Below are 17,629 nucleotides of genomic sequence, written 5' to 3'. Positions count from 1 at the left end.
TGCATAGTAAGAGAGAAGCTAGAAGCGTCAAAGCCAGCAACACATAGAACCACCATGAAGGTATGTCTTTGTATCTTTTCATCAGTCTTGTGTGGATATCTTCTTTACCCTTGGAAGAAGCACGATATTTCCCCATAATCTCGCTAACGGAAAGAGCAGTGCAACATATATAATATATATGATGTGAAATTTGTAACACATAATAGATAATTAGCAACAAAGACACATATGTGTATGTATGTACCTTCCATAGAAGCAAACGACATGAGTAAGGGTGGCGGCTATAGTAGCAAATCCAAATCCATAAGTAAGAGAAAAAAAGACACTTAATTGAATAGGACCTTGCTTGTAATACTTTTCATAATCGATCTGAAACTTGTCATTGACAATAGCACGAATGTCATATTGTTGGCCTTGAGTGGTGAACAAGTCAGAGGAGAAGATGGGGAAGTTGTGTGCATTGTAGACATTGAAGGCCCAGTAAGCAATAGGGATGACACCGTAGACAATGAGCGAATAGCCGATGAAGACGTTGACAATGGCGAAGAAGGGAGAGATGAGAGGACTATACAAGAAGGAGGCGATGACAGTCCAGTCAAGAGTAAAGACTCCAAGTCCTAAGCCCTTCATCCCTGAGCCAATCTGCTGGGCGGTGATCGACTTGGGGAATGCCCAGCATATCCATGAAATGCTTGAGAGTGTGGAGAACAGGTAGCCGGGAACAATGTACCATGCAAAGCTGCACACCATTGCTATAAAGAAGAACTTTGCCCGTGAAACTCTGCGCTCGTCTTTCTCATGCAAAGCTCTGTACATGCATGCGTACATCAATTACATTAATTATGTATGCATAGCAATCAATAAGAGAAGCTATAAATCCAGAAAAATTAGTTCTTTTATTTTAAAATTTTTTAATAAATAATTTTTTATATATTTTTATTATAATTAATTATCATCAACATTAAATTAATAAAAAAATTAATTTAGATAACAATACCGAAAAAGAGAAACTTGGACGAGGGTGCTAGGCCACCACATTTGAGCTGGCTCTACCACGTATTTCCTTAGCAACCCTGCCCAGCCATATCCTAACACCTGCACCATTGGAGACTTATTTTAATTTGTTATCTCTCTTTAATTTATTATCACAATTCACGAAAAACTAATTTTTCTATAAGAAAACATATAAATATATCCGGATTGAACTAGGAAACAAATTTGTATTTATGTACTGATCGCGAAGCATGCCGGTAAGCGTCTTCCTTGTCTAGTGCATTGTTAAGTTGATGCTAAAAATATATAAAATAATTGAAATGATTATATATATTATTTTGTGTATTTTTTTAGTATTTAAAGTGACTATGAGAAGTAAGAATAAATTAAAAAAATATTTTTATACCATATAAAATATGTGCAAAAATATATAAAAATTGTATAAATATTATATCTTGGACACCGAATTATCTATCTATTTATTTTAAAAAAAAATTCAAATGTAATTATTTTATATAAAATTAATAGGTGAAACCTGTTAAATGATATATAGCACTTTGAGTCCCCACTATTATATTTTCCTTAGCTTGAACGCCAAAAGAACGGAGGACAAATTGCAAAACCCCTTGCTTCGGTATCTTAAATCAATTATTTTTAGTTTTTTGTTTTTTTTTTCCTTGACATAATGACATTGAAAAGGAATAAACACACAATGAAATAAATATTAAATAATATAAATTTTATTTAAGATTTGTTATTAATTAATAAATTATTATATGCATAGAATTTGAATCCCAATAAGACTAATAAATTAATCCTTAAATTAACCTAAATTAATTTGGTGAGCTAATAACTAATTATTTGTCACATATTAAAATTATTTGTTAGTAACCAATAAATTATTTCGTATATAAAAAAGGATTAAGCGGACGTTAATTACATTCCATTCCCCGAAATTAAAAAGGCCATGCATGCAAAAAGAAAGCTGCAAACATTGCATTTCGAGTTCTAACTATGTCATTAACATAAATAAAAAATAAATGAAAGATTGTTGTAACCAGTCAGAAACCAAAAAGCAAATGAAAAGTGTAATAGAATAATATAGAGTAGTAAGGTGGTGGTGGTGGTGCCTGGGTAGAGATGATGAGAAGCCATGAAGCAAAGAAGGAGATCTTCCTCTCATAAAATACTTTGATGATGGTGACAATTGCGACGGCATAGGGTGAACCGGAGCCGAAGGCGCTACCAGCGTTGGCAAAGATGGTGATGAGGACATGCTCCTTCATGTTGAATGGTCCAGGGTTGAAGGAGAACTTCCAGGAGCCAATGCCGAACTCGGTAGTGGGGAGAACCGCGGCCATGAATTGACCGATGGGGAGGGTGGCTACCTGGACGGTGATCTGCGATATGATGAGTGGCTCCGTCCGGTAAGCAAAGAACTGGTTGAGGAATGATAGGAGGCAACAAGAAAAGAGGCCAAGTGACCACATTCGGAATGTCCAAACTGGTTGGCTTGGATCATCACTGTTAGTAACTGTCAGTCTCACTTGCTCAATTGGTGACACTTCTTCTTCTCCTCCTTCTTCCTCTTTTTCTTTCTCCATAACCGTTGACATTTCTTCCCCTGCATTTCCCATATTCTCTTATGCTATTTATATTTTAAAAATTATTCTTATTCTAAATTTTTTATTTGACGGCAATAAAAACTTGAAGCGTTGTTCAAAGATTCCTGATGACGATGAGTTTGAGACTAATACTTAGCTTTTGCTATTGTTTCCTCCGCCCCCTCATATGTTGCCAATTTCCAGCTTTCTACCCATTAACATTAGGCCACCATTTATTTAATATATACATTTTTAGTTGTGTCTGCAATAATATTATTCCATCTATTTTGACAGCTAGATGAAACGAAAACACGGGATGATCAACCGTTTTCCAACTAGGATTTGCACCAAAAGTGAAAACCATAGCTCCAGGAGGTCTCAGCGTAAAACAACCCATAACAAACTTATACTTTTCATGTACGGTATCATAGCCAAAGCCACAATATACTCTACGGTTTACTATGAACTCGTTGAAAGGCCATTTGAATGGAACGGATGGGGATACCGAACGGGTACTGGGATTGAACAATGTCTGAGTTTCTAAGGGAAAACCTTCTGTTTGATGATGCGACTTCGGTCAATCGGAAAGGGCGTGAATAGTGTAATTGACTGAAGCTGGTGATAAAGAACAGAAGGTTCTGAAATCATGATGGCGTCCCGTCCCTGATTCCAGCACACCAATGGCGGTGGCTGAGTTAGGGTTGAGCTTCGAAGGTGGTGCATGGCGAATTCATGGCTGAAGATAGATGAGGGAGTTCCATGAACGGCACATGCTCCTCTGTTGTAGGATCGGAGGACCCTCACTGAAAGCCTCTATAAGATTTCCGTACTCACCTCTTCTGGAAGTTCATCTTCATACTCATGACGTTTCATTCTCGTCATTGGAGAATTAGGGTTTCTGTTTTCCGTTCTCATGATTGGACATAGGGTTTCTGTTTCTTCTAGAACCTAATTTGGCGTGACATATATATACACGATAAAAACTCACGTGAAATCCAGTTTACGTGAACTTAATACTTTTAGTTTAAGAGTAAATGTATACAAAAAAGAATAAAAAATAATTTTTAGTTGATCTCAACTTAAAAAATTTAGATTATATAATTTAAAAGGTAGAATTTAGAATTTATAATTTAAAATTTAAAATTTAAAATTTAAAATAAACAAAATATTTTTAAAAAAATTAACGAATACTTGCTAAAAAAATAATTAATGTTGCTCACCCAAATCATTTAAATATATGATCGTTGATTAATTCATTTTTTATGTATAAATATATATACCATAAAATGAATATTGCAATTTATTTATTTAGTTATTCCAGCAAGATTATTAGAATATCAAAGAAATTTCCAAAAATAGTAAATTACAATTCAACCATAACTAATATAAGAGAATATTAGAATAGACTTTTGCATTAATTTATAAAAAATATTAAAAGATTAAATATTAATTAAAAATAATATATTTTGTTCATCATCTAATATTATTCTAATCAATAGTTTTAAGACCACAATAATGTGAAGGTGAGACCAAGTTCTCATGGCAAAGGAAGAAAGACATCTCATAAGGAAAATACCCGTAAAGATAAACTAATTTGTTTTGACGTAAATTATACACAAATAAACTATCATCAGATTTATCCATGCTCCTTCATTATCCAGAATGTGCAAAACAGTATACACGTCGTGCAAACAGAATAAAAAAGACAATTATTGCGGAGTGACAACTGAGGCACTTGGGTGTAGTCAGAGCACCTTGCAACAATAGGCAGACACATTCGACCAAACGACTCTGTTTTCAAGTCGAAAGTAAGAACGAACCACTCAGTTTCATAATCTCTAGTACCAGTAGAATCATACACAAGCCAATTCGGAGTGCCGCTCACAAATATTCCATCTCCTTTGTCAGCTACGTGATACGGAAACACGGGATGATCAACAGTTTTCCAACAAGGATTTGCACCAAAAGTGAAAACTATAGCTCCAGATCTCACTTTGAAATCAGTTCTAAGAGACGAGGCACGACAACCCATAACAAACTTGTACTGGTCATGTAGAGTATCATAGCCAAAGCCACGGAAAACAAGGTCTCCGCACTCGTCGGAGCACCCGAATGGAACGGATGGGGACACCGAACGAGTACTGGGATTGAAAAGAGTAAGAGTTTCGAAGGGAAAACCTTCAGACAGGCAGAGCAATCCGTTGCAAGATCCCCTGATGAATTTTCCGTCAGCCGGATGCGACACGAATGTTGACTGCTGGCGATAAAGATCAAGAGATTGTAAAGAGCAATGCATGATATCGTCCGTCAGTCTCCAGTCCTTCTAAAATTATTTATTTATTTAAGAATACTCAAGGAATACAAAATAAGAAAACAAATGCATTAAATAAACCCTAAAAAGTGTAAAAAAACTTTACTACAGCTGTTCGATTATAAAGAACAGAGAAAAATTGAAGAAAGTAACAATGAAGAAGAGAAGAGCATAAAAAGCATTGTTGAACAGTTGTCTGGAAATGAGAGTGCGAGATACGTGAATGCTGAGACGCAGACTTGAATATGTATGCCTTAGCGAGATGTGATAAGCACACCACTCAAACCAACTCTCTAATATGATAAGTGAACGTAGTTATATATGGTGTACGCGTGTCAAACTCTGAGAAGATGGGTCCCACATGGAGATGGTATTCCCACGATTCTAGGATGGTGGTTATCATATGTAATGACTAAACTATCCCTCCTGTAGCTTCTACAGCAAATCAATCCTTTTCCCGCTATAAATATTCGATCAGATAATAAAAATCAAAGAAAAGAGGTCTTTTGGAGGAAAAAATATGACAATTTTTTTTTGTTGAATAAAAAATATTTTTTTTTATTTTCACTTTTGGACCGAAAAATCAGATAAAATAAGAATGTTATGTTCAACTTCAAACTCATTTGAAGGTAATTGATAATAACGGAGTCCGTTAATTGATATGTATTCGAATCCTAAAAGCAGATAATTGATAATATGTTTTTATTGTTGATATTGTTGTTACTGTAATCAAGGAAGCGATATTAAATATATCTTTAGAAAAGTCAAAAGTGATTAAAACTGTAATTGTACTTATTTGTAAATAATTTAAACGTAACAATAACAAGATAATATAGTATGATGATAATGTCGCAGTGATCATTGATCAAGAGAAAAATCCAAAAAGAACTCGAATCTTTAGGGCAATCGTCTAGATAGATTAAGATCCTCTAAAATAAAAAAGTTAATAAAGTAATAAAATAAAAAATCAATTTTAAATTAAAACAGTAAAATTCGTATATGATAAAAATTACAAAATCTTATCAGGTTATATTAGTCCGTTAGTATTATTCTCTATCTCTCCTCTGAAGCTTCAATTGGTAAACCGACAAAGAATTTATCCTCCCTCTTCCTTTATTCACAATATTATTTGAAATTTGGGATTTATGATTTATAATTCATCTACCTTCTTTCAACATTTATAATATTAACTAAATCTTTTATAATTTTTTATTGTTGGAATATTGGATTGTATTAGATTTAGAAATCCATATGATAGATTATGATTGTTGGAAGTCAAACGTACTAAGTTGTTTGAAATTATGGACAAAATAAATTCGAACAAACCAAAATTAATTAAATTGTTTTCATAGAAGTTGAAAGAAGTTTATCCTTAAAAAGTTCGTTATCACCAATTTGGTCCAAAACAAAACTTCATCAATATGGTGACATAAAAGTAACCAATTTGTAATGCCTTACAAAAAATTCAAGCAAAGAATGAAACGTCGGTTGTACCCATAATGAACAGTATTAACAGTAAAACACTGGTCCTAAATAATTCAATACACCAAAATCTTGCTCTCCATTTTCTTGTCTTTGGAGATGTAAGCATATCCTTTTTTAACACCACACCAGTTCCTTCTTATGGTGCATTGTTTTGTTGCTCTTGTAGATGAAGGGGAATGGTAGGCCTCCAAGTTGTGCCATTAGGACTGTCCATGAGAGTAATCCCAACAACAGCCAAATCCTTTCTTATTGCGTCCGATTTGGCGTACTCCTTTTGTATTCTGGCAGCGGCCCGTTCTTCGATTTTCTGCAAGATTTCATCTTCTGTCAAGTTCGCACGTTTCAAAGCTTTTTCTCTAAGCTGCTGCAGAACCTGTAGATATTGATACAAGTTATGTAACTTAGAAACACAAACTCCACCCTTCAGCACCAGTACGTTCATCATTTGATATGGAGAGGGAAATGTTATTTGAATTGCTAGTTCTTGTTCACCATTAGATTCTGATGCAGATATGGGAATTTATGGAAATTGGGAGGGTGAAAAATGACTGAGCGAACTAAGATGTGGAGAAAATTTAAATACACATAAACTAAGGATTCGTACCCCCAACAAAACATGGTCAGGCATGATATCTCAAATGCAAAACATTATTAGAGGACAATGACAGAAACCAACCACTTCAAGTGCATTCATACCTTAGAATAACTTGTAGGCAAAAGTCCTAAAATAGTCAGGACATTCCTGATGCTCTTCTCCAAAGCTGCAAGTGATTCTATTCGGAACTGTCGTTTTTTACCCTGCACCAAGGATTATGAAAGTGGATAATCATAAGCAGCATTTATGTGATATCTTGTAGTATTTACTTTGATAAGCATTCATATGAAATCATCCACAAGCTTTAATAAAGTGGCATTCTTTAGCACTGATTTTCTCTAACAAAAGACCTAAGACAACCACTTCAGAATATTTGCATCAAAACCAGTAAGAGGTCGACACAAAGCCCTTTTCAACCTTTTTCTAGGATTAGGTCATTGTGATTATATAACAAGTTCCAAAATTAAAATATAAATCAGATTGAATCCAGATGCATTATTAGATAATAACCAAAGATGAAGTTCAATACATCAAACATTTAAAAAGGACATCTATTGCAGGAAAAAATAAATAAATAATCATAATTTCTAAGGCACAAGCAAGAAAATACCATACCTGACGAGTATGCAGCAAATCATTGATTGATTTTAATGGATCAGCCAGTCCAGACAATACAACCGGGGTGTGTAAATCATCAGACATTGAGGTTACAAAAACATTATGGAAGTTATCAATAATGTTTGCAGTATCTGGTGGGATGGAATCCTTCCTAACTGTCTGATCATGTTGATTCAGAAAGCTTTCACATTCATGCAATGTCTGCAAATACATCGACGTTTCAAGATAGCAACACAACAAATACAATGAAACAATAAAAGAAGCAAGCCCAATTAAGATCCTTCAGAGGCAAATGCATAGAAGATGAAGCATGCAAGATACGCGGATTCACAAATTTAGACACTAAGTGGAGAGAAGAGGTCATTTTTAGCCTAAGAAAGTGGTACCTCGTATATATAAAAAATACGGTCTGAAGCACTTTCAAGCTGTATGATAGAGTAGTTAATTGGAGATCGATAATGCGCACCCATCAAAAAATATCTCAAAGCCAGAGGATGATAAATGTCTACAACCTGATAACCAAGAATGTTTATGGTACAAGGGTTTAAACATTAGACTGGTAATTTGGTACTATAAAAGAATAGAAAAATGGTAAGTCATTGGTAAAAGATATTAGACGTTAGTCTGATTAAAGATTACATCATACTTAAGCGGGTTCAGTATGAACCATAGTAAGGTGTCACCTGCCGTATTGTGAAAAAGTTTCCCAGAGATTTAGACATCTTCTCGGAGTCAACAGTGACAAATCCATTGTGTACCCATAGGCTTATATCGCTTTTATTACATGCAGCACAACTCTGAGCTATTTCATTTTCATGGTGGGGAAACACAAGGTCAACCCCTCCACCATGGATGTCAAAAGAGTAACCAAGATAAGTTGCACTCATAGCACTGCATTCAATGTGCCAACCAGGTCTTCCAGGACCCCAGGGACTCTCCCAAAATGGCTCTCCTGACTTTGCAGACTGCAGAATGGTATTGAATATCCACAATAAAAAAGTTTCAAGGTATAGATCCATCAGCTTTCGATAAATAATGATGAAAACTATTTAATCAATCAGCATTATTATTATTATTTGTCACCAATATATACCTTCCAGAGAGCAAAATCAGCAGGATGTTTCTTCCTTGAATCAACGGCTACCCTCTCACCAGCTCGATTGTCTTCTAGATCTCGACCAGATAATTTTCCATATTCAGGAAACTTTTCTACAGTATAGTATACATCCCCATCAACAATGTAGGCATAACCATTATTAAGTATCTGTCCACAAGCATATTAACTGATCAACAATTTTCGAACAACTGAAAGCATCATATTTCATATTTCTTAAACAGACTAAGAAACAAGAAACTGGTATTAATATACTACAAAGAGAAGCATTTCATATACAAATAGCCTATCAATATAAGCCTTTTCATAAACACAACATGAAACAATTGCCCGGAATTTGACAATCTTCCCATGTTTCATTTGAATGACAAAGAAAAATGGAAAGCAACGATACCTTCTCAATCATATCAATGATTTGGGGCATGTGCTCTGAGACTTTTGGTTCCACAGAAGGAGTCAGACAATTAAGCGTTATCATGTCTTGGCAGAACTCTTCACAGTAGCGTTGACTTAAACTGATTGGATCTTCGCCTAATTCATTTGCTCTAGCAATGATCTACAGAATTTGAAAATTCCAGACTCAGATCCTGTCATACCAATTAAAAGCAGTGGGTACTTTGCATAACAAAAGAATATAATCAAAATCCAATCACTACTATTTCTTAAGGTCTAACATGATTGCAGAAAGAATAAAGCTGTTCACACAGACAGAACTTACATCACATATTCCATCAGAACCTCATTTCTCTCCTCTACTTATCGTAAAGTGACACCAAATGCCTAGTTCAAAAAACAGAATCTTGAAAATAATTTTCTTACTTAAATGATTTTGCTATTATTAATGTTGTTTCCAACAAGTGATAAATCTAAGTACTCAAAGCACAGTCATAGTGAGTTAGGTAAAATTAAAAACAGGAGTAGAGTCATAATCTGAAATTTAATATTTAATATTTACTAAGCATCTGTTTGTTTGGGGAATAAAAGACAGCATTTTTAGAAGCAAACACAAGTAAGAAAAGAAATCACAAGAATTGGATAAAATTGTGTAGAATAGCAAACACAACCAAACGAGTTTTTCTTATCTGCTGTCTGTGTTCCTTTCTCAGTATCTAAACAGAATCAAAGAAAACTATTATATATACCACAACATCATTATCCAAAAGTTATACAACCAACTATGGCAATTCAAATAAAAGAGAAAAAGGAACTAGTTTCTCTCACCTTGTCATCTACGTCAGTGAAATTGCGAACATAAGACACTTCGTATCCCAAATGCTTAAGGTACCTGCCTAATTGCAAAACCAACCACACAAATTCAAACCAATTACTATCAAAACAAGGATTATCATGTTAGGGATTTAGTGATTGAGAGAAAGAAAGAGAGAAGAACCTGAAAAGAAGGTCGAAGTTGACGTAGACGCGAGCATGGCCAATATGGCTGAGATCATAAGCGGTTACACCGCATACGTACATTCCAACTTTGGATTCCACTTTCGGTCTCAAAAGCTCTCTCTTCTTGCTCATCGTGTTGTGCAGCCACAGCTCGGGAGATGGACCCTTCAGATTCTGGCCCTCCGATTTGGATGCGAAAGTGCTGTTCGCCGTCGACGGCTGAGATTGTCCCACAGAGCTGCTGAAGCAGAAGAAAGAAGAAGAGGAAGGAAGCTTCTTCTTGTTGTTAATGCTGCGGAAGAGAATGGGTCGAGTGGAGTGTGGAATCGAAGAGAAGAAGAAGAAGGGTTTGTAGAATTTGAGAAGAGATGGGGACAGAGATAGTGTTCCCATTTTTTTGGCCCTCACAAGTTCACTTCACGTAATGATTAATGAGGATTGAGAAACACTGAGTCAGCGAGTTCACTCGGTTTATTCATCAGAGAAAGTGTGAACTGAAAACTGTTTAAGTGATGAACTGAAATTCTAGTTCTGAGTCCACTTAAGAGTAATGGTTAAATCAGTGAATGGCATACTCCTCTTCGGATTAACACATTATCCTTTGTTTAAGTGTTTCTTTTTTTCAGCAAAAAATTATTTTAGCTTTTTATTTAAAGATATTTAAATTGATTTGATAAAATAATTAAATTTCTTAAAAGTTAGTTCTCAATTTTTTCCAAAAAATTAAAATAAAAAACTTTTTGGGAAAATATCAATTCCTAACTTTAAAATTCTATCAAAAAATAGAATTATTGAATCATTTTTGAAAAATAGAAATACATAACTCAACTCTAAAATTTGACGATTTTACATCAAATAACTTTTTTAGTTTTTTTCCTCTTTGTTGTGAATGAAAAACCTTTTTTAAAAAATAATAAAATAGATCTAAAAATTTGTTTCAAATTTTGTTTTGATTTTTTACATAAACTTGTCCCATTTAAATTTTTTTAAATTATTTTTCTCAATTATATAAACAAGTTTTCCAGTATTATTTTAATAATTTAGCCTAAATACTAAGTATGAAGCACCAGAAGTTTAAGAACAGTCCAAATTCCGAAATTTAAGGGCTAAGCATACCAATCTAGAACTCGATAGTATGCGAGTATAACATTAACAATTTAACATCATGCTTTGCATAGCAAAAATGCTCGAGTGTCATCATGTTATGTGGTCCAAAGTTTTAACAAAACTGAACTTAGTAGAATTGTTTAACTTCATGTTTCTCCTACCTATAGTAATCAATAAGCCAATAAGGTGCTAAGCTTGAAGAGGAAGACAACCAACTCCACTCATCCACTATGCAGCAAAAAGAGATCACAATTCAATTCTTTTCTCGAGCAAAAGAATGACTAGAAGAATATTATACAAGTTTCTACTTTCAAACCAAAAAGTTCCTATCCATATGAGGGCATGTTTGTAAGGTGAGCATTATAATTGATGTCCTACACTGAGCGTTTAAATTAAATCAAACTTTCTAACATCTTATCAGGAATTTCCAAATTCAACTATTCCAGAATATAAATACCAAAGATATTTTTCTTAGCATCCATAACAAACTTTGGCAATCATAGTATGCCACAAATCTTGAGCTCCTGTTCAGTTCAATCACCTTGCTCACTTGTTCCTTATTGCTCATACACCTAATTGCTTCTTGCAGCACCAGGTAACATGCTTGCCAAAGATGGAACTCCTTGATTTCTCATTTCTTCTTGTGCACGTCTCATTTCTTCTGGATCTGTTCCCATCACATCATAATGGAGCCATCAGCATAAATTATGCAAAGTGTAGGGTAATATACTAATATGCTGCTTTATAGTCTATACACTGAGAAACAACTACCATTTGGCAGAGATAAACAACGATAATTCGAAAAAAAAGATAAACAACCAAGGAAATGCAAAACAGATAAACCACCACGGAAATGAAAAAAGTTCACAGAGAAACTTAAGAGGCATACCCATGTTCTCCATTAATTTGGGCATGAGGAAGACAACAATGAGCATAAATCCCACCATCAGACCCATTGGACTTTTCACAATGGACATAATAGAGAATGGTTCCCTAATCTGCAACAGAACAAGATAACAATACGAAGACATTCATCTGACTATTTGAAAGGAATGAAGAAGGAAAGATGGGAACATGTCTAAATAGTTTGTAGACTTAAACAACCTCATAATATTGTTCCTCCTTCAATGGCTCTAATACAAACTCAGTGAGCCCCCTCCTACTTTCCGTCAATGCTGCCTGTATTTTGCCGGGGTTTCTGGCGCTGACATCAACTCGTACCTTTCCAAATAAACAACAATTATTGATAACTAAGCATATCTAGAATAAAACGTGGGAAAAAAATTTAACATGAAATTTTCAGATTGAGTATCCACCGGAGAGAAGAAATAGCCGAGTGCAGCCACTTCAATTAGATGAGTCCCTGCAGGGACGTTGTGGCTTAAAGCAAACATGTTAAGGAACTAGTTTGTTGCTCAACAACGAAATACTATCATTAACCATAACTTAGCAAAAGCAATATCAGGACAGCAAAGAGAGATCAAATTAAACATGACCTGAAGTATTGCAATAGCAGTTATCATGTGGATTGAAATGAGTTTAAAATGAAGATGTAAATCAAAGGATACAATGAGAAATATCCATCAGGCCTCAAAAAAGTAACTCTCTGACCACCATTGAGTATGACTTTGACATTCGACACTTTTCCGGGAATTATATAGTCTTTTGTTCCTAAATCTGCAAACAAATTTATGCACACCATTAACAAGAGCCATGCCTTGTCTCACTAGGTAGTCAAACCAACACCACCTTACAAGCAAACACTAAACTCATGCTACATTTAAGGAATGGATGCACACAAAGGATTATAAATAAGACACGATGAAGTCTTGGCATTTCAACCTCTTAGTAACTACAATGAACTCTCACTCGTCAAAGAAACAGCTTTCAAAATCTACTGAACCGATGCTAATCTAATAACAGCAAGCCATTAACTCTAGCAAAACCTTGCTGAATTCCACTCTATTAACATTATCAGATACACCAAAGTAAATGAAATGACACCGGAGATGCTAACAGGCTCTGACAGCCATCTTCCTAAATATTTCAAATTAAAATTGATAATATAAACTAACCGAAGCTTCAAATTAGATGAATTCTGAATGACTAAATCAAACTTGATTCTGGTGTGAACTCCAAAACAATATGAACATCCTGAACTGACATATGACCCCAAGCACCATTACCAGTCCCATCAACAATTCAAAGTCAATCTCACATATTAAAGTGCTTTAGTGCATCTATATATTAAAGTTGAAAGCTTTAGTTCATCTAAAGTTTATTGAACAAAATAAAAAAAATCTGCCAATTCGAAAATGGTTATTCGCATCAGTCACCATCCAACAATTAGATTTTGAATTAACTAAAAAGTAAGAAAATAAAAATCAGAGTGACATAAAAGAAAAACAAAGCATACTGCTGGGGATCTTCACTCGACCATAAATGGTGTAACCTTCAGCGGACCTGAAAAAAACAAATTAGGATTAAAATCGATCCACATAACATAATTCTAAACCGGAGAGAACAAACGGAAAATTAGGGTTAAGGGGAAAAAATGAGAATTGATACCCGGTGGTAGATTGAGCGAATGCGAAGCAGATGAATAATTGAAGAGAGAGAAGAAGAAGCAGGAGCAAAGGCGATTTGGGTTGCATCGTGAATCTAGAAAGCTTTGTTTTTGTCAGCTGAAACCAAAAACAGGGTTTTGATTTCAACTGTTAGAGGGAGAAGATGCCACTCTACTGGGGTGTGGGGGATCTGGTGGTGCAGAATAAGTATAGAAACTTATTAATTTTTAATTAGTTTTAATGTTAGTTAATTTTTTATTAAAAAATTATTAGTTAATTTTTTTATAGTTAAGATATAGCATTTATAGTTAAAATTTGTGATTTATAATTTAAAAAATTAATTGATATTAGTTTTGTAATTAAAATTTGGATCATTTATATGAATAAATAGTTTAGGATTAAAAATTATACAGATATCCTAAATTAATGTTATTTAATTTACATAAAAACATTTAAGATAGAGGTATAATAAGAATTCATTTAAGATATTTATATAATTTTTAATTCTAAATTATTTATTCGGGTAAATTATCTCTTATTTTATATTGTTTTTTGACACAGTTATTTATCTAAGAAGAAGAAAAGTAGAAAATATTATAATGTTCAAATTTTTAAGATATATTATTAATAAATAAACGATAGATATATATCATTAATATCTCAAATCAAGTAAAATTTGTACCTTCCAAAATCTATCCATATTCAAAACTGTTTTAAATCTTAATTCAATAAGTATTTTTATTGTTCTATAATACAAATCTATCTTTTAAGTATTTTAAAATAAAATTTGAATGAGATTTATCTATATATATAGATAGATAATATTAAATTAGATTTAAATAAAATAAAAAATATAAATCGTGCTATCTAATAAATTAAAATTTGATTTTAAAATAAGATAAAAGATTATTAAATATACTTTTTTAATTAAAAATTCTGAGACACTAGCTATTATATATATAGTAGTGAAAATTAAAAGAATCCACGACTGAATTGATTAGCAGTGAAAAAAAAAAAGAATTGACTAGCAGTGAAAAAAAAAGTAAAACTCTGAATCGACTAGAAAGAAGAAAGATGCAGTGTGATCCACCATCCATGAACGAAATTTGCAAGAAGAACTTAGAGAAAGACAAAAAAGCCATGCAGAGAGAAGATGATTACAAGAAATCTTATAGAGAGGCGAAGTTAATGGCAGCATTCTTAAAGAACCTAATCAGCGTAGATTCAAAGAAAGAAAACGGTGGTTGGGACAAAAGATGGGTTGATCCCTTCTCTCCTCCTCCGAGCGAATTTGAGGCTCTGACCATATCGAAGATCACTTATGGGAACGGCGGTTATCACTTCTACAAGCAAAAGTATCTTGCAGTGTACAATCCTATAAAAAATTTCAACCGTGATCAAGACAAATCTATCAAAAACAAAATACACAACTGGTTTCGGATAAAGAATTCAAAGAAACAATATAGAAGTAAGTTTGAAAATACTACAGCTAAGCTTAACAACAATGATAAATTATCTCCTTTTACATCTATGGATACTACTAGTTCTTTAAAAGTATTTTTCTGTTACTTAGCAGCAACATAAACAACTTTAGAAATAAGTTTTTCAATCTCTTCATTACTTTCATCTTATGTAATCCATCTCTAGATAATTATACATATATCCATGGCCAACTTATATATTTCTTTTTTGCATATTCAACCTAAAAGTTTATCCTTCACTTATATTTATTGCGTTATGGAATTTTTTTATTATAATAATATAGACAAATTTAATTATTCAGATTGATGATGTTTATTATTTAACTGAAAAAATATTTAATTTCATATGTATAAGTATACATAAATATATTATTACTAATTTAGTGATTTGTTTTTATTATACATATAATATTTTTATAAATATTAAGAGTTAATCATCATATATTTATAAATACTCGTATGCATTACACATGTAATCTAACCTCAAAAATAATAATTCTCACAACATAATAATTAATTTTTTTTAATTGAGTAATCAAACTTTTCTATAATAAAATAATCAATTTTTTATGAATATAAAATGATTCACCAATAAATTTTGTATTTTATTCGTATCTTTGCTATAAATGTAAATCAATTGGCCAAAATCACCCTAAATTTAACATCATATTATTCCAGTTTAAATCTAACAATAAATTAATATATTTTTAAAAAATAAAGACAACTACCACGGGATAATACACGGTAAAATTTTGACACGGGCTGCGCAATAGCCTAAATCCTAAACGCGCGAGTAAAATAAGATATAGATACCTATTCTCTCCTCAACTTCATGCAAATGCCTTGGTCATGCAAGTTTTGTACTCATTTTAGTTGAACTTGTTTTTTTAATTGCACTCGTTATTTTAGCTTTATTCTTTGTTTTAGTTGGACTCTTTATCTTTATTTGACTCGATATTTCAGTTGCGTCCATTGCAAAATATAGCAATTTATTATTTATATGTCCTACTAAATCATGCAGCATGCTACGATTTTTATCATTGTAGTTTCTATCACATTGTTCAACTATTTTTATCACTGTGTACTTTGGGTTTATTTGGATGAGTTTTTAAGAAAAGATATTTTTTTGAGTTTTTTTATTTTAAAGATCTTATATGAAAAAAATCTTTTAAAAAAATATAAATTACATCTTCTCAAAAAAAATATTTTTTATTTTTATAATACTTTTATTTTTACTACTAAAAATTTGTCAAATAGACTAAAAAATAAAAAAATTCATTAAAAAATATTTTTTTTTTATCAAAATAATGACGCCCAACAAACACTTAGATTATTATTGTCCGTGCTCCCAACTATTTACTATTTTATGTATACGATGTACAGTAATATGTATTACTAAAATTGATTTAATACTCAACATGCTAAATCAAATTTAAATTGATTCAATTTATACAAAAGTATTTAAAATAGACGTGTAACTAAAATTGGTTTAGAATATCTGTATAATTTTTAATCCTAAATTATTTATTCATGTAAATTACTCTAAATTCAATATTACACACATTATATAACTTAAAAGTTAAATTATTTCACTAGTATTTCCTTAACGAGCAATGTTGTGGATTTTTTTATTTAAATAAAATAAATTCTTATTTACCGATAATAATAGAAAAAATTATATTTTTGTGTATTATATTTTAGTTTCACAAGTAGCATATTGTCATATATATGCGAAATTAAGGTAAAATATAATTTCGTCGTCAATTACTCAAATATAATTCCGCACTCGAAGCATCCGAAATTGAAAAAATTAACTCTCATATGAACAAATTAACTTACATCTTTCAACAGGTCATTTAAATTTTTTATTTTCAATTTTAAAACAAATATGTCAGTTAATAAAACTCTATTTGAATTTAAATGAAATATTAAAAAAATAAAAATGAATAAATAAAAATTCAGATATTTTTACAAATTCATAAATTTAAAATAGAACGATTAACAATTTTTTAAAAACGATTAAAACTCATCTTTTACTCATTGATATCTAAAGAGTGATGTTCCAAACCTTTAATGTTGAATAAGTGAATAAATCTCATATTCTTGCCCTTCTAAGTGCTTCTCCTTTATTTTTTTTTCTTTTTCATATTTAAATAAAAAACAAATGCAAGTTGTTTGACCAATATAAATATTATTTAATCAATTTACAAAATCATAATTAAATAGATGGCTACATCACTAATTAGGCAAGGAGCCAGTGCACTAACTAGCCTGTACACTAACTATACCTATTTTACCTCCTAAAGGAGGTAAATATATATGGACATAATAATCAGATAATTACAAGAATACTGTTTTTGGT

The 17,629-nt window shown here is 32.2% G+C and overlaps 4 protein-coding genes across 8 annotated transcripts in view; all 4 read right to left on the bottom strand.

Moving 5' to 3' along the window:
• Window positions 1–2,597, bottom strand: part of LOC107463198 (oligopeptide transporter 4) — a 3,849-nt gene extending 1,252 nt beyond the window's left edge. The window contains 5 exon segments of the mRNA XM_052252400.1: window position 1; window positions 3–143; window positions 245–808; window positions 998–1,095; window positions 2,124–2,597. The exon segment at window position 1 is cut by the window's left edge and continues 105 nt beyond it. Of these exon segments, the coding sequence (XP_052108360.1) occupies window position 1; window positions 3–143; window positions 245–808; window positions 998–1,095; window positions 2,124–2,597 (1,278 nt within the window).
• Window positions 2,598–4,233: 1,636 nt separating this feature from the next.
• Window positions 4,234–4,893, bottom strand: LOC107463154 (F-box/kelch-repeat protein At3g06240-like). The gene has a single exon (XM_016081898.1). It carries the CDS (start codon window positions 4,891–4,893, stop codon window positions 4,234–4,236), a length of 660 nt encoding a protein of 219 aa, XP_015937384.1.
• A 1,346-nt stretch (window positions 4,894–6,239) lies between these two features.
• On the bottom strand, window positions 6,240–10,648 carry LOC107463298 (cysteine--tRNA ligase, chloroplastic/mitochondrial). Of its 5 annotated transcripts, none has more exons than XM_016082077.3 (9): window positions 10,111–10,648; window positions 9,942–10,005; window positions 9,115–9,276; window positions 8,700–8,870; window positions 8,290–8,571; window positions 7,993–8,118; window positions 7,604–7,807; window positions 7,090–7,191; window positions 6,240–6,766 (listed from the first exon to the last, which is right to left on the bottom strand). In XM_016082077.3, exons 1-9 carry the CDS (start codon window positions 10,503–10,505, stop codon window positions 6,530–6,532), a joined length of 1,743 nt encoding a protein of 580 aa, XP_015937563.1. In that variant the 5' UTR covers window positions 10,506–10,648; the 3' UTR covers window positions 6,240–6,529. The 5 variants fall into 5 exon arrangements, with proteins under 5 accessions (XP_015937563.1, XP_015937564.1, XP_020985505.1 ...); XM_016082078.3 differs by having other exon boundaries at window positions 9,942–10,009; window positions 10,111–10,316; XM_021129846.2 differs by having other exon boundaries at window positions 9,115–9,307; window positions 10,111–10,192.
• Window positions 10,649–11,401: 753 nt separating this feature from the next.
• On the bottom strand, window positions 11,402–13,976 carry LOC107463254 (ER membrane protein complex subunit 7 homolog). Its single transcript, XM_016082018.3, has 7 exons — window positions 13,788–13,976; window positions 13,636–13,682; window positions 12,788–12,896; window positions 12,536–12,599; window positions 12,324–12,440; window positions 12,109–12,217; window positions 11,402–11,886 (listed from the first exon to the last, which is right to left on the bottom strand). Exons 1-7 carry the CDS (start codon window positions 13,871–13,873, stop codon window positions 11,792–11,794), a joined length of 627 nt encoding a protein of 208 aa, XP_015937504.1. The 5' UTR covers window positions 13,874–13,976; the 3' UTR covers window positions 11,402–11,791.
• Window positions 13,977–17,629: the final 3,653 nt, after the last annotated feature.

This window comes from Arachis duranensis, chromosome 8 (assembly GCF_000817695.3).
Source record: "Arachis duranensis cultivar V14167 chromosome 8, aradu.V14167.gnm2.J7QH, whole genome shotgun sequence".
NCBI lineage: Eukaryota > Viridiplantae > Streptophyta > Magnoliopsida > Fabales > Fabaceae > Arachis > Arachis duranensis.
This window is presented reverse-complemented; position numbering and strand designations above follow the sequence as displayed.